The 23,695-nt window shown below is 43.5% G+C and overlaps 1 protein-coding gene across 15 annotated transcripts in view; it reads left to right on the top strand.

Moving 5' to 3' along the window:
- DPYSL3 (dihydropyrimidinase like 3) overlaps positions 1-23,695 on the top strand; it is a 222,413-nt gene that overhangs the window by 169,077 nt on the left and 29,641 nt on the right. For 13 of the 15 annotated variants that reach the window (XM_081495646.1, XM_081495648.1, XM_081495650.1 and 10 more), the window contains 3 exons: positions 14,432-14,520; positions 19,616-19,800; positions 22,512-22,676. In XM_081495646.1, the coding sequence (XP_081351772.1) occupies positions 14,501-14,520; positions 19,616-19,800; positions 22,512-22,676 (370 nt within the window). In that variant the 5' untranslated portion in view covers positions 14,432-14,500. Of the gene's footprint in view, positions 1-2,425; positions 2,483-14,431; positions 14,521-19,615; positions 19,801-22,511; positions 22,677-23,695 lie in introns of those variants that run through there. The other 2 variants (XM_081495642.1, XM_081495637.1) reach the window with 2 other exon arrangements.

Here is a 23,695-nt window from a genome sequence, read left to right as displayed (position 1 = left end):
GTCTGCCAGGTCTTACTGCTGAAAAAAGACCTGATAAATGTGTAATCAACCAAAAAAATCAAATGAACTTGAACTGCTGGTAAAATCACTTGTTAGGCTGTGGGAAATAGAAGGTCCTTTAACTATTGAACATTGACAGCGCTCTTACAGCTGCATCCTCCCTGTTTTAAGGTAGTGCGGTCTGTCATTCTTAAACACATGGGTTAAACTTATTTTCATGTCCCCCTGGCAACTCAGATGGGTTAAGAGTCTGTCTGTAGTGTGGGAGACTTGGGTTCGATTCCTGATCGAGAAGATCCCCTGGAGAAGGGAATGGCAACCCACTCCAGTTTTCTTGCCTGGAGAATCCCATGGACAGAGGAGCCTGGCGGGCTACAGTCCATGGGGTCGCAAAGAGTTGGATGTGACTGAGCAACCAACACTTTCAAACTTACTTTGACTTTATCAGTGGAAAGATATAAGCAAGTTGAGAGGTGGCTGGGCTTTGCTTACAACAGATCCTGGGGATAAGGCCCCGCCCAGCCATATACCTGCTGTGTAACTTATTGGGCTCTACCTTTAGAAGAGAGTCTTAATCCAGCCAGTTTTCCCCATCTTTTCATCCTGCCACCACCGCCTTGCTAGAGCTTCCATCACCTTACTGCAGAAACCCTCCACTGGTCTCAGTGCCCCCGCATTGCTGGCCATCAGGTCATTTCTCCATGCAAGAGTGAAGTGATCCTTTAAATTGTAAATCAGATCAAGTCACTCCCCAGCTCAAAAATTTGTTTCGGAGACTTCCCTGGTGGTCCAGTGGTTAAGAATTTGACTTGCAGTGCAGGGGACGTGGGTTCAATTCCTGGTCAGGGAATTAAGATCCCATATGCTTCAGGGCAACTATGCCCACATAACACAATGAAGACCCAACACAGCCAAAGCAAACTCTGTTGGACTTGGAATAGCGCCCAGATGACAGCACTCAAGGTTCCACGTGGCTTATGCTATGCTATGGTATGCTAAGTCGCTTCAGTCGTGTCCGACTCTGTGCGACCCCATAGACGGCAGTTCACCAGGCTCCGCCATCCCTAGGATTCTCCAGGCAAGAATACTGGAGTAGGTTGCCATTTCTTTCTCCAGTGCATGAAAGGGAAAAGTGAAAGTGAAGTCGCTCAGTCGTGTCCGACTCTTAGCGACCCCATGGACTGTAGCCTACCAGGCTCCTCCATCCATGGGATTTTCCAGGCAAGAGTACTGGAGTGGGGTGCCATCACGTGGCTTGGCCCCTACTATTTCCACTGCCTCCGGGGTCTTGGCATCAGCCGTCCTCCCTTCTCTCTCTCTCTCACCTAACGTGTTCAGCTCACAGCTCCTGCATTCTCTGCACCCTTGGAGAGGGGAGCAGTCTTTTCTAGGAGTCTTTATTTGTGAAGCTCAGCTCCGAAGACAGCTTCCTAGATGTGCCTTTTCTTGAAAACCTAGTCAGAAGCAGTCCCAGACCATTCCAACCCTCCACCACCCCTTCACCTTCTTTCTAAATGTCACTTATCACTGTTGAAATTACACTACTTAGTTAGTAGCTGACTTAATCTTTGCTGTTTCAACTGCTACAGTTGTAATGGCAGGGATTTAATTTTGGTCACTCGTGTGTCCCTAGTACTGTGAATGGGAGGCATTTACAAACATTACACAAAGGAATGAATGGATAAATAAATGAATGAAAAGGCACACTGTTCCTTTACCTTAAACTCATGTGCTTTTCCTCAGTAAGCAGTCTAGGGAGGACAGGTGTCCAGCAAACAGGGTTATCAGAAGACAACAATGTCTGCGAATCTGTTTGTATTTTTATATAGATGCATTCGTATTATTTTTTAGGTTCTATAAGTGATATCATCTAATATTGATCTTTCTCTGACTTATTTCACTGAGCATAATATTTTCTAGGTCCATCCATCTTGCTGCAAATGACAATATTTCATTCCTTTAAGGCTGAATAATATTCCATTGAATAAATGTACCACATCTTTTAAAAAAAAATTTTGTTGGTGTACAGTTACGTTACATTGTGTTGTTTTCTGCTGTGTAGCAAAGTGAATCACTTATGCTGTATGCCCAAAACTAACTCAATATTTTGAATCAATTATACTTCAATTAAAAAATTAAAAATTAAAAAAAAAGACAGCTAAACTATCTGCCTCATGGTCTAATCTCAAGTGAATGAAATGATCAATGAAAGATGAAAAGACTTGGGATAATGTAACTCATGTGCTATTTTTTAGACACGATTGAATACATGTCACAATGTACATCTTACTCTAGTATGCAGAAGGTACCTGCAACTGTAAACTTCAGCAGCCCAGGCACTTTTGGAAGCATTCTTCAGCAGAGACATGTCATAACAGAATGGATTAGTGTGCTATTCCAAAGAAGGCTCTTCTCTGTTAGAATCACAGAATGTGAGATAGTGACCACTGGGAAGAGAAGCGTGTAACTCATGGCTTCGCAGGTAGGAATGAAGTTGGTGGGCCCCCAGGCACAGAGAATCAGTTCCTGTAATGTCAGCATGGCATTTCCAAATAGAAAGCAGTCTTGAATATATTCCAGGAGGTACCTTTTGGGTAAGCCTTGGATCTACCTTGAAGGTAAAGAATCCTTTTTTTATAGGGTTAACTGCCTACTCATCTCATTTTCGAGTTCTGGTCATTTTCAAGTGGTGCCTCAATTATATTTATTTCAAAATTTCATTTCATTCAAAGTCTGCCTGATCTCTTGAAGTCTTTCTTCTCAGGAGTGTCTGCAGTTTTCTCTGTCAATAGAACTTGGAGAAGGTTGGGGTTCAAAAATAGTCAAAGAGTCAAAAATAGTGCTTAACCACCTATTGATCAAATGAAAGCAGAGCTGTGGGTTTGTAGGTTCCTAGGCAGTCAGAAGGCGTGACCCAGAGAGTCAGTCATCACCATTGTCCTCTTCTTGTGTCAAGAAAGAGCCAGAAAAAAAAGAGAAAATGCCTCATCCCCTTTGTTTCCCATACTTCTTAGGAAGTATGTTTGGGTTCTGATAGGAAGATAGTTAAGACATATATGTTAACTAAAAAGAGGTGAAAAGTCAGTCTACTTTTCAAAGATAGAGACAAGAGTGGGTGGTCATCCAGCTGAGAGACATTGACCTGAGAAGATCTGAGTCCATCTTTTAAAGAAACATGCATTTCTTGAGCACCTACCATGCACTGGGTTTTGGGCTAGACGCCTGACCTTGATCCTTTCGGACAGATATCATACCCTTCATTTTACAGTCAGGGCTGTAACTTCAAAGCTCTTCTCATTTTCATCATTCCACTGAGCTGCCCTGGCACTGACTCACCACCTGGACTTCACGACAGAGCAAGCTGGGAGCATCTGGGCTCTTTGAAACAGCTCCTCCCTCCCACACTCTCTCTCCAAGGGCCCTTTCCATGGCAGCGTGGTGTGGGCTACAACACGGTACCTGTACATTCTTGACACATCTGCCACGGGCCAGTTTTAGGAAGCTGCAGAAACCAGCAGTTGTGTGCTTACAACTGCAGTCTCCAGGCAGGCCCCGCCAATTTTAGAAGTGCAGGGTCAGACTTGGAAGAGAATCCTCATAGCCTCCACAAATAGATGGGGAACAATTGCCTGTCATTTGCAGGTGCTGCTCACACATTCCAAGGCCCAAGCATGATTGCTCCTCTTGGAATTGCATTTTGGCTGGCTTTCAGATTTAGTGAAAGAGTTTTTTGTTTCTGAGGAGCAATCGGGTGGGGATTCACTAGGCTTCCCTGTCAGTCCAAAGATCCATTGAAAGCCGGCTGCCAGGCCCCCGTGATCAAAGTGGAGAGAGAACTACTTCTAAAAGAGGGAAGTGGGTCCCATTCAGCGGACAGCAGCCCCAAGAGGCGAAGTGCTTTGCTCAGAGTCGCAGAGCTGGGACCAGAATCCAGGTCCTGACTCCCATTTCAGGAGCCTGGACTACCCTTCATTCCCATTCAGTTGGTATAGCCATCTCAGTGTGGAGTTAACTCATTTCCAGCCATCAGCTTCTGACCAGTCTCTTAAATCTCAGGTCCTTTTTCCTACCTATTTGGTGTGTGACTGACAGCACCTCAAAATTATTCTTCATGTTCTTGCACCCCAACTTCATGACTGTCCTTTCAATTCTCCATTTTTATTAATGGGTTCTTTCTGACCAACTTGCCTTGACATGTCATTCACCTTTGACACATCACTTCCTATTTGTTTGTCTGTCTGTCTGTCTATCAAAATATAGTTAATTTACAATGTTGTGTTAGTTGCAGGTGTCAGCATAGTGATTCAGACACACCTGCATATATGTATATATACATACACCTGCATATATATATATATACACACATACACATATATATTATTTTTCAGATTATTTTCCATTATAGTTTATTACAAGATATTGAGTATAGTTCTCTGTGTTGTACATTAAGACCTTGTTGTTCATCTATTGTATATATAGTAGTTTGTATCTGCTAATCCCAAATCCTAATTTATCTCTCCCCCACCCCTTTCTCCTTTGGTAACAATAAGCTTATTCTCTACGTCTGTGAGTCTGTGTCTGTTTTGTAAATAAACTCACTTATGTCATTTTTTTAGATTCCACATATGAGTGATATCATACGGTATTTGTCTTTCTCTGCCTTTACTTCACTTGGTATGATGGTCTCTAGTTCCATCCATGTTGTTACAAATGGCATTATTTCATTCTTTTTGATAACTGAATATTGTTCCATCGTGTATATATATATATATATATGCCACATCTTCTTTATCCATTCATCTGTCAGTGGGCATTTAGGTTGCTGTAAATAGTGGCACATCACTTTCCATTACCCTTCCTTGCTAAGCAGATTCCAGCTTTTCTCTGAAGTGTACCATATGTGTTCTAATCCATACTCTTCCTGTCACCTGGAGCACAGCAAACTCCTTGTTCTCTTTTCCTTTTTTATAATTTTCTGCATTAAATCACTTTTGAAAGTTATAAAATGACACATGCATTGTGCAACTAGTGAACTAATGTATAAATAGAGGAAAAAGAGAAAAGAAAAACAGTTCCTCTACCTCTGCCCTTTGACTCCCTGTCTCTTGACATTCCTAATGTCGATGATTTGATATGTATCCCTCCAGACCTTTCTGCTGCTCACATAGAAACCTAACAAACATATTTACATGTAGTATATTGGTTTGCTTTTGCAAGAACAGTATCGTATTTTACACATTGAAATGTACTTATGTTAGATATTTCTTCAGTTCAGGATTAAATTTAACCTGTTGAAAAGTATGTGTCATAATACACAGTGTGGCTGTGTTCAGTTTATTAAATCATGTCCCATGGTTGGCTGTTCAGGGATTGGACTGGATGTTTTCTGTCCGCCTCTCCAGCTGCCATCTCTAGGATTTTCTGCCCTGCTCCATGCCCTGGACCTGTCTGGGCTGCATCAGTAGGTCCTTTGCCCTTGGGCTCCGGGTCGGATTTAGTTCATGCGGTGCCACTCGGTGTTGAGGGAGGGTGGACAATAAAGTCAGGGTATTTTGCCCTGATTCTGTGCTGCTGGGTTACTGTGGAGTGGCGGTGTGCCCCTGCTGCAGGTCACATCTCCCGGCAGCGCCCTCTCCGTATATCTGCCCCTACTTTGACTCCAGTGACCACTCACTCCTCTGGCCTCGTTGGGCCTGGGGATGGTGTGACTCCCTGCTGTTGGTGGGCCCTGGGGGCTGCCCATCCATTTAATCTCCCTAAAGCCTGCCTGTGCTTGGTTAAATAATCCCTTTGTTAACTGCTCTTTAATAATCCACTCTGAGTCTTCCATCTGTTTCCTGGCATCCTGAGCAATACAGATCCTTTCTTTCTCTTCTTTTCTTTTCCCCTTGTCATTTGCTATTACTTTCTAACTAGTTCCTTCCTTTATCTCCGGCATGTTCGTTCTGTCAGTTTTTTCTTTCAAACTCTGTGGTTGTATTTCACTCATTTTCTCAGACTCCTTCCTGAGTTCCCCAGGACCCATGGGATAAAGGTGAAACCCAGAGCCAGTCGTTGTTTGCATCTCCCTCTTCTAGGATACGAAATATCAGGGACCCCACCCATTTCTACAATTTTCCCTCTGAAATGCATGTCTTTCACTGATACATTTGGTGCTCATAGTGACTGGTTATGTGACACCAGACCCTGCGCCATTCCTCCCCCCGCCCCAAGATGCCGTGTCTTCATCAACTCATTGGGGAGAAGAACAGATAATTCATCTCATGGAGGAGTAATTGAACAAAATGTACATAAACCTTGTAAGAGTTTCTGGCATGTTGGAACTTTTCAGTAAATGCTGGTTACAAATTACTGTTCACTAGCTCTGATCAGAATTGCCCTCCCATACATCTGACATAACATCTTCACAGCCAGTAGTCACACAAGTGTACATTTCAGGAATGAATTATTAAAACTGCTTATCCCTAGAATCAAGGCCTGGTTGAAATTTCAGGCCCTCCTCCCTGATGAACAAGGCATTTGGCTCTTGCACAGGCTGTTGGGCTAAGGGGACACAGCTGTTTGAACGTAGCTGGACCCCAGTTTCCTAGTCTGAATATGGATATGGAGCTTTCCTCCATAGCTCGTGGATTTGAGGCCTCAAAGAACAATGCCGCACAAACAAAACAAAACAAAACAAAACAACCCAAATAACAAACAAGACACAAAACTCTCATATAAATCCAGACCAAAGTTGGCCGGGAATTAAGTCTCTAAACCATTGACTTTTTGTCAATCTCTGTTCTACTTTACACTTGTCCTGAGCAACGCAATGTGTTTCTCAGGTGCTTTATATCTAATAGTAGTAGCAACCTTACATTTGTACTGCAATTTAGATTTGCCTTTAATTGGACATGTCCATAATCAGAGCAATAAAATAGAGGTGGTAGCACAATAGAGAAATTAGTAGAAATATTTGTAATGCCTGCCACTCATGGAGCCTTTTCTATAAGTGCCCAACACTGCATCATCATATTTAATTCTCACAGTAGCCCTGGGAGGTAGGCAGTTACCTGTATTTTACAAATATACAAATGGGCCTTTCACTCAGCTGGAGACGCTGAGGCCCAGAGATGGATCCATTGAGTCACTTGCCTAAAATCACACAGTGAGTCAGTAGCAGAGATGCCAACACAGCTTTGGCTTCCAGACTCCCTTGGTCACTGCTGCAGTTCTGGATGGCTCTGAGAACTGCGATTAGGGCTGGTTTCCATCCAGACGGCAGCTTTTCCATTTTCCTCTCCCCTAAGCCCAGCTAAGGAAGTACCACATTTTTTTTCTTGTGCCCAGATTTGGCACATCCTATTTTCTGATGAGGCATGCTTGTTCTCACTCTAGATTTACTCCACCCTGCCCCTCTCCCTCCTCCTCCCTAACCTTTTGACCCAGTGAGCCTCCCTAATCCCCAGGACCCTCCTCCCTCTGCTCTATCTGGGACATCCCTGTGACTCTGCTTCCGGTGCTGCTCTTACTTCTGACAAACCAACCCATGTTGACCCATGTAGGTCCTTGTTTCAAGAGCAGGGATGGTGGTCTTGCAGTTACATTATATCATTTTAGGTGATTCTGAAAGAGGGCATTCAATAACATTGAACCACATAGAGAGAAATTTTGTCTCCTTTCTAATTCTTTTCCTAACCTTCTGAGCAGATGAAGGAACATGTCTTCAGGTAGTGCTGATGTGTCTTGAACACCCTGCCTGCCACCCCAACGCTGGGTAATATGCCTTTTAACAGAGGTTGCAAATCTGAAGCTCATCCTTCAGAATCCTTTTGAGGATGGCAGAATGTAGCCAAAATTTCATGAGGTTTTTTATTGTGTTCATTCCTAGGTTTACTGTCTATTTTTGGTAAGTGATACTAGCTTAGAATTTATGGGAGTGAGACTGTTTACTTTTAAAATACATTTATTTCAGGATAATATTAAGTAAATAACAGTACAGTTTGTACCAGGATCTGTCCAATGCCTTGAAAATAGCACAGTAGGGACTGAGGTTTGGGCTTCACAAGCCCAGCTGACCTTCCTGCTTGAGGGTGGGATGGCTTTGTGGCTCCTTCTGTTCATCACTGGGTCGTCCCTCCCCTTCTCGTCCTCTGGTTCCTGGCCAGGTTTTCCACTCGTGCTTATCCGTGTCTGGGACCCTGTTCAAGATTGGGAGAGCATTATCAGGGTCTGGGATTAAGATGCCATCCACAGTTCATTCCGCCACTCCAGTCTGACCCAGGCAGCCATATCACTTGTCTGGCCCTTTGATAACCATGTCTTTAAAATGGTGAATGTGGAGTTGTAGGGGGAATAATGCACACAGCTGGCTTTGATGTTCTGGTTCAGGAGACTGGGCCACCACCCTGCCCTGGTTAATCCTGCCCTTGGCTACTGCTTCCTTATGGTTGTCCCCTCAGGGCCAAATCGAACCCTCTAAAGAAAGTGAAAACAGTGCTTGCTGTTCGTTATGCATTATGTGTAGTGGGCTATGTTATGAGGGGAGTGCCCCCTGTTAGCTTCCATGGTGCACACTTGGTCATAAGTATATTTGGATGATGAGAGAAAGGAGGTATTTCTTTTTTTTGGCAATGCCACGTGGCAGGTGGGATCTTAGTTCCCTGACCTGGGATTGAACCCACGTCCCCTGCATTAGAATTGCAGAGTCTTAACCACTGGACCACCAGTGATGTCCTGGGGGAATGTTCTTGAGATTCACCTGTAGCAGTTTGGAGTTTTGGAATAGCCAGCCCTGTACAACTGCCCCCAGCTTCAATAAAGACTCAGAGCCAAGAGGCTGCATTGCCCTCCAGGAAATCATCTTTTCTCCATGACCTCACTCTGTCTCTCTGTCTCTTTGGCATGTTTGTCATTGAGGGGCCTGGAAGCTGATCCATGCATTGGGCAGGGAGAACGAGTTTGGGGGCAGGTTTCAGACCTCGCCACCCTCTCCACATTCTTGAAGGAGGAGGGCGTGTAGATTGTTATCTGCTCATGGAGCCTTATTTCCAAAGGAGAATGACCTGGAGGGGCCGTGGGAACCTGCCCTTTGCGGGTGGGTGTAAACGGAGAAGTCTTGGCTGACCTTGGCTGCTGGTGGCAGGAGCTGAGAGCAGTTGCTGGGGGTTGGCTGGGGACTGGCGTCTCTGGAATTCCCTTTATGGCAAGGCCTGTTAGATTTTGATGAACAGAGTGTTGGTTCAGTTCTTCTAGAGTGTTTGTGAGACAGGCACTGTACGGCAGCCGTTATGATTGGAAGAAAGAATAACCATGATAGTAGCTCCCATGTACTAAGATCCATACGTTGCCAAGCAGAGGCTCACCATCATCCTAACCAGCACCCTCAGAGAAAGTGATCATTGTCCCCCATTTCACAGATGAGGTAACTGAAACCTAGAGAGGTGAAGTCACTCACCCAAACACAGGTAGTGTTTCTTTGAGAAGTCAAACTCCTCACCCAAGGTTACATATTCAACAGCAGAGGTGGGTTGAGAAGGCTGCTCTCCTGAGAGCCTTGTCAGTACCTTTTTCTGAATCCCACGTTGAGTCAGCCAGGACTGTCTTAGAAAGCCTTTTCTCTGTCTTCTTTAAATGATGCTGCTTTAGGAAAGAAAAGCAACAAGATTTCATCTGTGTATCCATCCTGTTTATTCTTAAGAGTGGGAGTGTTTTTAGGGAGTCAAATCTAATTATCCAGATGGAATTTTATTTTAAATAACCACCTGCGCCTTCATCTGGACTTAAAAGGATCTTGAGTCCCCACTGAGGGTCAGAGTCTGTGCTTTGTGATTTGAGCACAGGTAATAAAAGATTTGACTGTAGAAGATTCCATCTCCAGTTTATATCCTCTTTTTTTTTCCCTCCTCGGATTAGAGTTTTTATTCTGAGCTGCTGGAATGTCTGCAGAGTAGAGAACAGATGTGCCCTAAGTACTGTTCCGGGGCTGACTTTATTGCCTGGGAAGAAATCCATGGAGGGCTCTGGTTTCTCTGGGAAACATATTCATATTAGCTCAGATGGAGGTGGTAATTTCAGTCCTTCAAGTTGAATACTAGGTGAGGAAGGCTGAAATGGGAGCCAGCATCCCCAGCCAGCTTGAGTTCAAGATTCTGTCCTTGCATTCTCTAGTCTAGTTGGAATCACAGGTATTGTTAACAGCATTTGCTTGTTGTGGGTTTTCTTTCTCCTCCCTTCCCTCTTTTGCTTCCCCTTCCTCCCTCTGCACCTCTGTCTTTTCTCACTCCCTTCCTTCTTTTTTCTCTCTTCTCTCCCATTTTCTCACCAACTCCTAATTTTTTATAGTTGATTTTTCTAATCATTATCATACCCTAGTGAGAGAAAAAAAAAGTGGCCTCTGCTATCCTGGATTGTAAATTAGATCTCTTTATAAAATGCATTAATTGGGAGATTGGGATTGACATATACTCACTATTGATATGGTGTATAATATAGATAATGGCTTCCCTGGTAGCTCAGCTGGTAAAGAACCTGCCTGCAATGCAGGAGCCCACAGTTCGATTCCTGGGTTGAGAAGTTCCCCTGGAGAAGGGATAGGCTACCCATTCCAGTATTCTTGGGCTTCCCTGGTGCCTTAGACAGTAAAGAATCCACCTGCAGTGCAGGAGACCTGGGTTCAATCCCTGGGTTGGGAAGACCCCCTGGAGAAGGGCGTGGCAACCGACTCCAGTGTTCTTGCCTGGACAGAGGAGCCTGGTGGGCTACAGTCCATAGGGTCACATAGAGTCAGACACAACTGAAGTGACTTAGCACGCACGCATTAACCACTTTAATAAAAGTTTGGGGGACAAGCTGAGGACCCCAGGAGCAGCATTTGCTTGAGCTCTGTGAGTTGTGGTTTTGATACTTCTGCTCCCCATGATAAAAAACAAATAATAATACTGTACTAAATAGAGCGGGGGTTTTGTTATTCCGATATCTGAAACCTGTGCAAGGCCCCCACTTCATCTGTGCTCATTTAAATTTCTGATGATTGGGTCAAAGTTTATTTCAATAGCATTTGAACAGTTTTGAATGATACCATCTCAGTGATGTTAATTCCACTTTGGTCACCTCTTCCTATCCCTCTGATGTGCAGGGTGCTTGGGATAGCTTTTTCCCCCTTGTTGAGACTTGATGCTTACTGAAAGAAGTGATGATCCCCAGTAGCTCAGGACTGGATGTCCCCAGGCAGGAGAGGATGGTCATATTTCATGATGGGGCTTAGTTCAGGCAGTAAGTGGCTCCTTTCCCCCAACCAGCTTATTTCAGCTCTTTGCTAGAAAGATAAAGAATATCAGAAAAGCACTGAGCTGTGAGAGGGAACTCTTAAAGTTACCAAGATTATTGTTAGTGTGAAGCTCCTGCTGAAGAAGCTTCTGTCACCTTCACAGCCACACAAACTGTGTCTGGGGTGTGACTTGGTACTGTGCTGGCTGGTGGCTGCCTAAGAGCCATTTATAGAGCTTATCAAATACAGATTTGTTGGCCTAGAACAGGACCTGGAAATCTATATTTTTCTAATGTGCACCCTAGTTTGGGAAGCATAGTCGTAGGAGTGCCTTATATAATTTTGCAATTACTGTTAAAACAGTAGATTACAATAGCCTTCAATTAAAATGTTTTTCCTTAAAAGCCCAATTTTCTTACCATTTCACATAATTTTCTGACTCAGATGGCCTTTCTATTCTTCTGATATAATACACCCTCCTATGTCCCACCCTTCATGCATTTACTTGACCAACGTTTAACAGCTGTCTAAGATGGGTCCCAGCTGTCTAAGATGGGGTCACAAAGAGTCAGACATGAATTAGTGACTGAACAACAAGAGATGGGCCCCAGGAAATGAACTAAAAAGATCAAAAGACACATAGTTCTAAGCCCACAGGAGCCTGTGGCGTAGCCAGGAGACCATTAAACAGTAAACCAACTCTTGTAGAATAATATCATTGTTTCAGCTACAGTGGGAACACCTAAAATTTGCTGGAAAGTCAGGTAATACATCCTGGGGTAAAAACTTTTGAGGCTTAACAAAAGAGAGGATGGTTGTCAGTGGCAGGTGAACATGGGAGATGGCAGAGAGAATAGCTTTGCAAAGGCTTAGTGGCCAGAGAGCCATAGGTGGCAAGAACTGCACATTCTTTGATTTGCCACCATATATGTAGAGCTAATGGTAAAGAATCTGCCTGCCAATTCAGGGGACACCAGAGATGAGGGTTTGATCCCTGGGTCAGGAAGATCACCTGGAGGAGGGCATGGAAACCCACTCTGGTATCTTTGCCTAGAGAATCCCATGGACAGAGGAGCCTGGTGGGCTACAATCCATGGGGTTGCAAAGAGTTGGACACGACTGAGCGACTAACGTACACACACACATTGATAAAACGTGATAGAAATGAGGGTGGATGTACTGACAGAGGGCAGCTCATGAGGGGTTTGGAAATTGTGTGTGGTGGGAGTTTGCATTTGACCTCATTAGTGCATTTTCTTTGCCACATATGTAAGTTTTTTCTCAACATCTCATTGATGTGTATCTTAAAAAAAAATCCTTCCCCTGACAGTAGAGCGTGATGAAATTGCTTCTTCTCACGCAATACCTTGGAAGCAGGAGAGACTCAGCAATAATTGGCTACATCCCCAGTGGAGCCCTAGCTTCAGTTCTCATCTTCTGGCCCTGTTCATAGTCTTTGATTTCTGAAGCCAGAAGTCAGCCTGTTTGTGGGGTGTCCTTCTCCATAAAGCCCATGTCCCTTTTGAAAGCCCTGTCTCACCAGTGTCATCTCATGTCCTCATCATGTCCCTCCTCAATCCCTGGGTTCCCTCCACATTGATCTATTTCAGGTCTTCAAAGAAACACAACTTTTTGCCCACCACAGGGCCTTTGCACACACTGTTCCCTCTGTCTGCAGTTCTCCTCCATTCCTAGCCTCTATTTTAAAAAGCCCTGTGCTGTGCTGTGCTAATTTGCTTCATCTGTGTCTGACTCTGTGACCCTATGGACTGTGACCTGCCAGGCTCCTCTATCCATGGGATTCTCCAAGAATACTGGAGTGGGTTGCCATTCCCTTCTCCAGGGAATCTTCCCCACCCGGGGATCCAACCGGTGTCTCTTAGGTCTAACCTGCAGTGGCAGGTGGGTTCTTTACCACTAGTGCCACCTGGGAAGCCCCAAAAATGGGGGCAGGGGTGACTGCGAAGGTGGTCAAAAAAGCCCCATTTCCCTTTATTTGTGAAGCTTGACACAATTTTACATTGTTTTACTTATTCTGGTGACTTTATTGCCAGACTTCCCCTTTAAGTTCCATCAAGGCAGGGACCTGGTGTGACTCATTCACTGCCACATCCTTACCGCCTATTTAATAAAAAATATTAGATACCTATTTGCTGAGTGAGTGGATGTGTGAATGATGAGTGGATGAGTGGATGGATGGATGCATGTAGCTGAAGTCTGTATGTTGAATTCGTAACAAACCACAGCCCACCATTGTTTTTCAAAGGCTGCAGTTTCCACTCGGCCAGGCTCCTAAGAATTCTCTTCTCCCACATGAACCCAGCAAAGCTACATCCATCCTTCATGCTGTGATCTAAGCTCCATTCATTTAATGGAATCTGTGATCTCTAAAGCTGACAGTGATTTGTTTCTCTCCTGACTTAGGCATAAGATATATGTTTGTATTTTGTTAATTACCTTGGAATGTCTGTGCTTTGTTTCCAGTTGGATCACTTACCCAACTTTCATTTAGTTATGATTTTTAAAAAAGACTTTTCTCATAAGAAAAGTAATTTTTTTGTAAGAGAAACAATAAAGAAATATATTTCAGAGAATGTGAGAAATACTGAATATAGTGTACTCAGTATACTGAGTGTACTCAGTTCCTATATGAATCCCGCATAATTTCTCCTCCTTGAATTATACATTCTACAATTTGTGTGCACATGTGTTCATGTATAAGCCTCCTGAATTTTAAACATAACCTGATCCCCCTGTCATAAAGACTTTTCAAGGCTATTTCATTGTATCCCCGACCCTAAGTTCCCTTTCTGAGACTCACTGTTGAGTACCAGCAGAACACCAGGCTGGATGCTAGACACCGAGGTCAGTGTTATCCTACTTAGTGTCATTTAGTGCTTTTTGGAAAAAGATAATATAAAGAGTAGCTACGTTTCTAAGTGGCTGTGATAGGTTGCAGAAGAAAGAAGTGAAACTCAGAATAATTTGAGTTATGGTTAAACAATAAAGATTGGATCCCCAAGAGACACAGCCACTCAAATACTGAGTGCACTGAACTCACAGGCATCCTAAGACAGTGGTTCCTGCTAAACCTCTGCAACAACGACTGGGGAGAACCTTGGGAGACCACTCTTCTCTGAAATCCTAGCTGTAAGAATGACTCCTGTTTTCCTTCTTTTCTAGAGCGACCGTCTTCTGATCAAGGGAGGCAGAATCGTCAACGATGATCAATCCTTTTATGCTGATATTTACATGGAAGATGGCTTAATAAAGTATGTATATAGGACCCTTCGCTTTATCTTTTGAACTTTCTTCACTAGAGACTCACAAAGGAACTTGCTTCTTTTGCTTAGTAGACCAGGGCTTCTGTGTATTTCATTTCTCCTTCTCCTTAAAAATGAATCTTTCATTTAGCCCTTCAGTCTGGATAATCCCTTTAAAATTGGATTTTAAACTAGCCGTAGTTCACTTGGATCACATGAATGAAGTGAAAAATCTGAATTCAGTCACCCAAATGGTGCTACAGGCCCCTTTGGGCAAGCTGCATTGACAGGCACTCTACGTGTTGTGGAGAAGTGGGTGATGTGACCATCGTCCTTAAGATCACTGAAAAACTCCACAAATTACAGTACCGTAAAAATATAAGGCCTAGTATAATAGGTCCATTCCCTTCTTCAAGGGATCTTCCTGACCTAGGGATCGAACCCGGGTCTCCTGTATGCAGATTCTTTATCTGAGCTACCAGGGAAGCCCCATAATAAGTACCAAAGGAATTCAGGTAAAGATAAGTAATTTAGAAGTGCACAAATGGAGAAATCCCTTCAGAGGTAGGTTTTGAGGTGGAGAGGGCATTTAAACTGAACCTTGACTTAGGAAGGACTTGGAAGGTTTTGAGGTGGAGAGGGCATGTAAACCGAACTTTGACTTAGGTAGAACTTGGTTGGGCAGTGCACAGATAGGACAAACATTTCAGGCCAGGTTTCCCAGTAGACACTTCAGGGATATGTAATTACTTTACAGAATGGTTTGCTATTGGATGCTTGAAAGCAGCATAGCCAGATAACCTTTATGTGCAACTTCCTTACATAGTGATCTTTTAAAAAGGATTTGACCTATACATAGCCTTTCATCACATAAAGCAGGCTGCTTCCCCACACTGATAAGACAGTTTAGAATTAGTGTATCCAGCCCATCAAATGAGCCATCCCTGGCCTCATACAGTTTTATTTTTATATTATTCAGCTTCATTGGCTAGCTTTAAGATTCTGGTTATAGATCGCTTAGTTATCTTTGGAAACTTGGCTTAGATTAAACTTTCTGTGGGCGGACATTCCTTACCAGACCCTAAATCTAGGCTAGTTTTCCCTTTGATGAGTTTTTTTTAAGATTTTTTTTTTTAATGTGGACCATTTTTAAAAATCTTTATTGAATTTGTTATGGTATTGCTTCTGTTTTATGTTTTGGTTTTTTGGCCCTGAGGCATGTGGATCTTAGCTCCCCATTGAGGTATTAAACCCACACCACCTGCATTGGAAGGCAAAGTCTTAACCACTGGATCACCAGGGAAGTCCCTTGATAAGTTTTTAAAATACCATATGCTTTTATCAATCATAGGAATTCTGACACTATTAGGCCCCCTTGAGAGCAAGCACCATATTGGGTTCTTGTATGTATCTACAGCACTTAACCCAGTACTTGATACATAGAGACTTTTGTAAGAGCTGCCTTTTGTTGAGTATATATCATAGTGTGTGCCAGGCATTAGAGTAAATGCTTTATAGGCCTCATCTCATTTAATCTGCCAGCAATTCTATGAAGTAGGTACTCTTATTACCCTCTTTTTCAGAGGAGGATAGAGAAGAAAGAGGAACAGAGAGAGCAAATAACTTGCTAAAGATCAACATATTTATTCATTGAATGAATGAACAAATGCAAGAATGAAGATGTTCATGCTTAGTAGCTTTGCCGATTGGCATACATTTTCATAGCAGAGGTAGAAAAATGGTATTATTAGACAAGTCAACCGATGTAAAAAAATACTTTCTTCAAAATATAAGCCACAATTAATTTTATATTTTTCTCTTACTAAAAAATTATTATGTGTAGTCTGCTCTCTTTGGAGCAAATGTATTCCCTCATTTAGACATTTTCAGAGTTGGAAAAAAAATTCAGTGCCTCATGCTTCTGCTTCATTCCAGAGCTCATGGCAGGCATCATTAATTGATCATGGAACTTTTCATGGCTGACCCTTAAACACAGGCCCTGAATCCTTCTTTGCGCAGTGATTCAGGCATCTACTACCATAGTTGAATATGTAAACTGAATCTTCTTTGCCTTCACTATTAAAATAGACTGGAAGGCCACTTGCCAAGGACATTATAGAAGGAATTTAGTCATCCAACATGTGTGTTGGTGGTGGAGAGAAGGGTGTATAAATATGATTGTCATCTAATCCTATAATTTGATATATCTTCAGCAGCTTTCTTAACCCACAGAACTTTGAAACAGAAATAATTCCTTTCAGTTTTTACAGAGTTGTATGCCTGTGAGGGCTGATGGATTGCCTGCTGTGTGCAAAGCAGCTGTCTCAGGCCATGGACCTGTACTGTGTCACATGCCATGGTAGATGTCATTGGAAACCACATCAACTCTCTTCCCCCAGGGACCTGGCAATCTTTTAGGGGAAATGATATATCTGTCCATACAAAGCACATGATGTCACCCAATAATATCAATGTGTATGTGTGTGTGTGTCTGCAGTCACTCAGTCATATCCAACTCTTTATGACCCCATGGACTGTCACACTCCAGGCTCCTCTGTCCATGGGATTTCCCAGGCAAGAATACTGGAGTGGTTTGCCATTTCCTCCTCCAGGGAATCTTCGCAATCCAGGGATGGAACCCACATCTCCTGCATTGGCAGGCAGATTCTTTACCACTGAGCTACCAGAGAAGCCCAATAATATCAATATCAAGCATTAAATTAGTAGAATAGATGAGATCCAAAGGAACGAAAGGACCGTGTGAGATTATAACATTATAACTATAATGTTATAACTTTATAACAGCCAATATTTATTGAGTTTTTGTGTGCCTCACAGGGTTCTATGGGCTTAACACAGATTAGCATTTAATATATACAATAGACCTACGGAGGAGCCTTTTTTTTTTTTAATTACATCTTACAGGTGAAAGAATTGAGACATGGTGAGGTTAAGTTACTTGGCCTAAATCATAAAGTGAGCATTAGCAGAGCCACGATTGTGAATCCAGGGGAACCCACATGCAGGACAGAGCCACACTCTTCAGTACTAGACCTGGCTATCAGTAGAGACTTGACCAAGGAGGGGAGATGGAAGCTAAGCCTTCAAGGATTAATGTGACCTTGATTGGCTCAGTGGAGAAAAGTGGGGGAAAGCATTTCTATTTGAGACTAGGTATTATACCAGTTGTCAAAAATGGGTGGAAACATGCCTATGTAGACACACCCAAAAGAGGCAACTCTTCCTGCTCTTCGTTCTCAGATCCCTCGGAGGTGAATCAGTGAGGGAGGGAAATGGGAACACACTGGCCAGTATCTGGACTAGAATAGAATTACCATCAAGGCTGCATTTTTTCCACAGTGTGTTTTGAATTGTGGTGACTCTGGAATGGCCCAGTGGGTGATGTGGTAAGGGTGAAATCTTAGGGATGTCGGAAAGCTTAATTTTAGTTGTAGAACTTACATTTTGTCAAACCAGTGGAAGACGTCTTGCTACCCCAAGAGAATGTCTTTCTTGGCTGGGTATAAACAAAAGCAGAAAGTGTTCATGCACGGGTACATGTGTCTGCAAGGTAGGAGATGGTTCATAATAGTGTGATCCTCATGAGTCTTAAGTCTGCCTGGAATTAACTGGATGTTTGTATCAAGGATGTGAACTGAGCACCATTGTTGGCCTATGAGGTTATGTTTTGCTAAGGGTAGTTGTGTTTGTCACCTGTCTTGTATAGTGTGCGCTTGGCCTACTCATCGGCTTCCTTGCCGCCCCCGTTTCCCCCTCTCTGCCTCCCTGAGATGCTCTGAAGCTTCGTGGGCAAAGCTGTGTCTGGTGGAGGTTGTCATAGTCCGCTTCCTTGGCTTTAAGCTTCTCCTGAGCTGCTGACCACACAGAAGCAGCTGGTGTAGGCATTTGCATCTTTGGCTTCCTCTTTGAGAATCTGCCCTCGATTGTGATTGATAGATGAGCTATCAGGGAAGGATGGACTTGGGAGTGAGAATGGACTTGGGAGTGCCCTAGACATATTCCATTTGTTGTTAGGAGCACAGATGAACCCATTTAGATAGCAAAGTTCATGCACCTGTTCTTTAAAATGATTCTGTACCACCTCCTTCAATCTCTTCTAACAGTTCATTATTTTACAGCTGTTGAATCCTTCTGCAAATGTTCTTCCTGACCCTTAAATAAAGAGCTAAATGAAAATAAAAACACTGGGCTTCCCTGGTAGCTCAGCTAGTAAAGAATCTGCCTGCAATGCAGGAGGCCCTGGTTTGATTCCTGGGTTGGGAAGATCTCCTGGAGAGGGGATAGGCTACCCACTCCAGTATTCTTGGGCTTCCTTGTGGCTGAGATGGTAAAGAATCTGCCTGCAATGTGGGAGACCTGGGTTTGATCCCTGGATTGAGAAGATCCCCTGGAGGAGGGCAGGCAACCCACTCCAGTATTCTTGCCTGGAGAATCCCATGGATAGAGAAGCCTGGCAGGCTGCAGTACGTGGTGTTGCAAAGAGTTAGACATGACTGAGTAACTAAGCACACACAATAAAAACATTTATTAAAATATTTATTACACACCCTATATTCCAGCCACAGTCAAACCCCTGGGGTGACAGTACTAAGCCAGGACACATAGTCTCACCAAACACCATACAGGGTTGTTTTATGTCTATAAAAATTGTTTTCTGGATGGAGCTAGAGATTATCATACTAAGCAAAGTAAGTCAGACAGAGAAAGACAAATACCATATGATATCACTTGTATGTGGAATCTAAAAAATGATACAAATGAACTTATTTACAGAACAGAAACTGACTCACAGACAGTAAACAAACTTATGGTTACCAAAGGGGAAAGAAGGGAAGGGATAAATTAGGAATTGGGGTTAACGGATACACACTACTATGTATAAAATAGAAAAACAACAAGGTCCTGTTGGTTAGCACATTTTCATTGTCTTATAATAAAAAATGTTTTATTATTTGTTTCTAGATTGCTAAGCTGCAAAGACTACTTTGATAAACATAGGTTACAACATTTAAAATCCTTATAATACCATGTTTGTCTTGGAAGTCCTTCTTTTAAATTGCTGGTTGTTTCCCTGTCTCACCAGGCAAATTGGAGACAATCTGATCGTCCCTGGAGGAGTGAAGACCATCGAGGCCAATGGGAAGATGGTGATCCCTGGAGGCATCGATGTCCACACTCACTTCCAGATGCCGTACAAGGGGATGACCACGGTGGATGACTTCTTCCAAGGGACCAAGGCTGCCTTAGCGGGGGGCACCACCATGATCAGTAAGTCCCACAAATTTACACACTCGTGGAAAGCATGCCAGGGGTCCTAAGAAGTGAGAGTTTAACTAACGTGTTAACTGTAGTGCTCTCTGATGGTAACTCATATACTTCTCCTCAATTCAGCGAATAGACTTTCTGCCTGATAGGACCTGAGAAAAGCTGGTTATAGAGAGGACACTGGCAGCTGCTGTAACCACATAAGGAGACGCAGGAGGCTCATGACCTTGAAAGCAGTGTACTCTCTGTCTGCCTTAGAGCAGGGGCTGAATATACCATGGATGGGGAATCAGCACTTAGCATCTCTGGGCCAGACCCTGGGGAAAGTGGACTTGAAAAGCTGTGGACCTTGGGCAAAAGGTGATCTCAGAACTTCCAGCTTGGATGTGAGGCAGTAGGGGCAGAGGGTGTGCGCAGAGCAGTGCAAACACGGCTGAGAAGTATCCCAGAGAGAATGACAGTGAGACTGGCGGTTCTTGGGAACTTAGGAGGCTTCAGTGGTGGTTAGTGTTATTTGGTCTGTGCTGTATTGTGACCAAGTCATAGCTTTAAGATTGGGCAAGCTGGGGAGTTGTCTCCCTTATTTTGTTTTTCTGGTGACTTTTGCAATTCCAAAGAAACCTAGGAAGTTGCATGCCATTGGATTACTGAAGAGATAGCATTCCAGGGCATTCCTTCCTGTCCTAAAGAAGTTCCAGTGAACTGGCCCCCAGCCCAGCCCTGGCCCCCAGCTTGGTCAGCGAGAGCACTGTTACTGCCCAAGAAATGTACATCCACCCAAGAAATCAGAATAGCCTGAGTCGTAGACTTACTCACTGTCTTTTGCTTCCTTTCTACGCGAGCAGTAGTAGGGTTCAGCTTCAGCTAGGGGTGTGGAAACCCAGGAAAATGGCATCAGGGCCATAAAAGGTGCATTTCTGGGAGCCTGAAGCCTTTGTCCAGCCAGAGAGAATAAGCCAGCTGAGTTCTCAGCAGCTGCCTGCCTACAAAGGCTCTGGTGCCGGTCCAGACACAATAACACAGCTCCAGGCCTCTGCTTTCAGATAAGTGCACTTGGGCTGCCTGTGCTAGAAGGCTGAGGAAATGAGTGATCTTGGCCTGGCTTTCTGCCATCTGGCCAGGGAGCTGGACCTGTTCTGAGTCCTAGACATATGCATTAGGCTTGGGCTTCTGCATTAGGCAGGGAGCAAGAGGAGAGTCAGAGCTCCACATGAAAAGAGAGGAAAGCATGTGAGAATCACAGAAGTGTCTGTGTCCTTTCTAGATAATTAAACACCCTAGGTATGGAAAAAAAAAAAAAAACACACATAAAATCTCACTTCACTGTCAGTTTGGCTATATTAGTTTTTCTGTTTAACAAAAATAGGATTGTAATAAACATACTGTGTTAGCCTTCTGTTCACTAGTTAATATGTCATGGATGTCTTTCCATTCATTTTTTTTTTTATTCTACCGAATTTTAATGGATTTATGACATCCATTTTATGAAGGTATCATGATTTATGTATTTAACTAAACTTCCCTATTGTAAAACTTTGCTTCTAGCTTTTCACTTGCATAAATATGTAAATAATGGCAAATATCCTGAGGACCCAGATTTTGTGTTCAAGCATGTTTATTTCCTGAAGGATAATTCTTATAAGGTATCGAAAACATCAAGGTTTTTGAAACACATTTCGAAATTGTTCTTAGGAAAGTTGTACCAGTTCACACTTTCTCTTCAACTGACATGGGGAGCAATTAAAGTGTAGCATTTGTCTTACCCTTACCAACATTTACACCAGTAAGAATAAAAAAAGAATATTTTTTCTTTTTTATTCTTTTTAAAAATATTGTCCACTATGGCAGGTACTGCAAGAGTAGGTTTGGGCCTCAGAGAAACTGTATTCTTTTTATTTATTTGTTTATTTAGCTTAGTTAGGCACATGGGACCTGCCTTGCAGCACTCAGACTCTACTGGTGGCGTGCGGGCTCACTGGTTGCAATGTGCAGGCTTAGTTGCTCTATGGCATGTGGGATCTTAGTTCCCCAACCAAGGATCAAACCTGTGTCCCCTGCATTGAGAGGTGGATTCTTAACCCACTGGACCACCAGGGAAGTCCCAGAAACCGTATCCTTGATGAGAAGTTTGTATGGAAATAAGATCTGTGGGCTAAGCATCAGGTTCACTTACCTGGCACCAGCTCTTTCCTACAGCAGTAGGCGTGAAAATGTCACTGTCTTGTGACCTGACATAACTTTAAAGCTCCTCCTTCTGTCCTTAGAAGGAAGGAGTCCAACTTTGATCACCAGCAGTAAGTCCCACAGTTACTGGTAATGATGGCACATAGTAGGAGCTCATCAATTGATAGCTAACATTTATCACATACTTACTATGTGCCAGGCATCATGTGAACCCTTTCCTTGCTTTTTCCCATTTAATCTCTTCACAAACTTAGAGGGAAGGCAGTGGTACTCCCATCCCTCACCACACATTGAGGGATGAGAAAACCAAAGTTTAGAGAAGCTAGTCATTTGCCCAGGATCACATAGCTAAGTAATGGTTGAATCATCAGCAACCACCATTGAAACCACCCAGGACCCCTTTCTGAGGTTAACCCTAAGCTCAAGAGATAGAGACTGTGCTGTTGTAGCTAAGCAAACAGGACAGACCTGTACAGAGGGGACCAAAGGTTGTGTTGGTGAGTTGCCCACGTGGGGCCTCTCTTGTCCAGTTGACCACGTGGTGCCCGAGCCTGAGTCCAGCCTGACGGAGGCTTATGAGAAGTGGCGGGAGTGGGCCGATGGCAAGAGCTGCTGCGACTACTCCTTACATGTGGACATCACCCACTGGAACGACAGCGTCAAGCAGGAGGTGCAGGGCCTCATCAAGGACAAAGGTGAGTGTGGACACACCTTCCTCCCTTCCCCCTTGTCTGTCTTTCTCATGCTCTCCACTCACTAGGTTGCAGGGAACCTTGGGCATGAATGCTGGATGCAGTGGTACCTCTGAACCAGGCACTTTATGCCATCCTACTTATTATCTTTACAGATGGAGAACCTGGGGTTCAGAATAAGTAGCCCAGGATCATAGAGCTAGTAAGCAGTAGATCTCTCCAAAGTCTATTCTCTGTATCCTCATGCAATACTGCCCATTGTACAGATAGAGAAACTGAGATCAGGAGAGGTCACAGCTTGTACATATGCACTTAGAAACTGAGAAATTTTTAACGTCTATCATTTTTAGTCCGAATATCCAAACGTTACTCTTATACAACAATAGCATCCTCAGAAAAGGCTAAGACATTTCTGGGAACAAAGATGTGTTCATAGAAGCTTAAATCATGTGTGTGTGTGTGTGTGTGTGTGTAAATGTGTGTTCATGTCCTCTCCGTGAGTACATGATGTAGGCGCTCCCATTGTCTTTTTAGCCCCTTCTGTGTTCTGCTGCCTTCTGTGTTCTGCTGGTCAGCTGTTTCACACATGCACCAGCCCCTGTACATGCACACAGACATGCAATGTACTGGGCATCCTAAGCGGGGCTGGAGGACCTGCAGGAGGAGGAGGAATGGCCTCTGCTGAATAGCCAGGGCAGAAGGAGGCAGACCCATGCAGAGTGATAGGATAAATGCCACAAGATGCAGAAGATTGTTGTAACAGTAATGGTATAAGACTAATTATAATATATCTTAATGTTATGTCCTCGTACTATGATACTGATACTAATACTAATATAAAAAAATGCTAATTTTAGAATACAGTTATCAGTGAGCAGTCTGGATGCAAAGGCCAGGAGTGCAGTGGAAGGCAGTGTGCTGGGGTGAGAGGAAGGAATGATCTCTCAGGGAAGGAGCTCTCCATCCACTCCCCCCTCCCACCCTCAAACTCTGCCCAGTCCTAGCTGATTCAGAGGATGAGG

This window comes from Giraffa tippelskirchi, chromosome 6, assembly GCF_054371585.1.
Source record: "Giraffa tippelskirchi isolate mGirTip1 chromosome 6, T2T-mGirTip1v1.2.pri, whole genome shotgun sequence".
Classification (NCBI taxonomy): Eukaryota; Metazoa; Chordata; class Mammalia; order Artiodactyla; family Giraffidae; genus Giraffa; species Giraffa tippelskirchi.
This window is presented reverse-complemented; position numbering and strand designations above follow the sequence as displayed.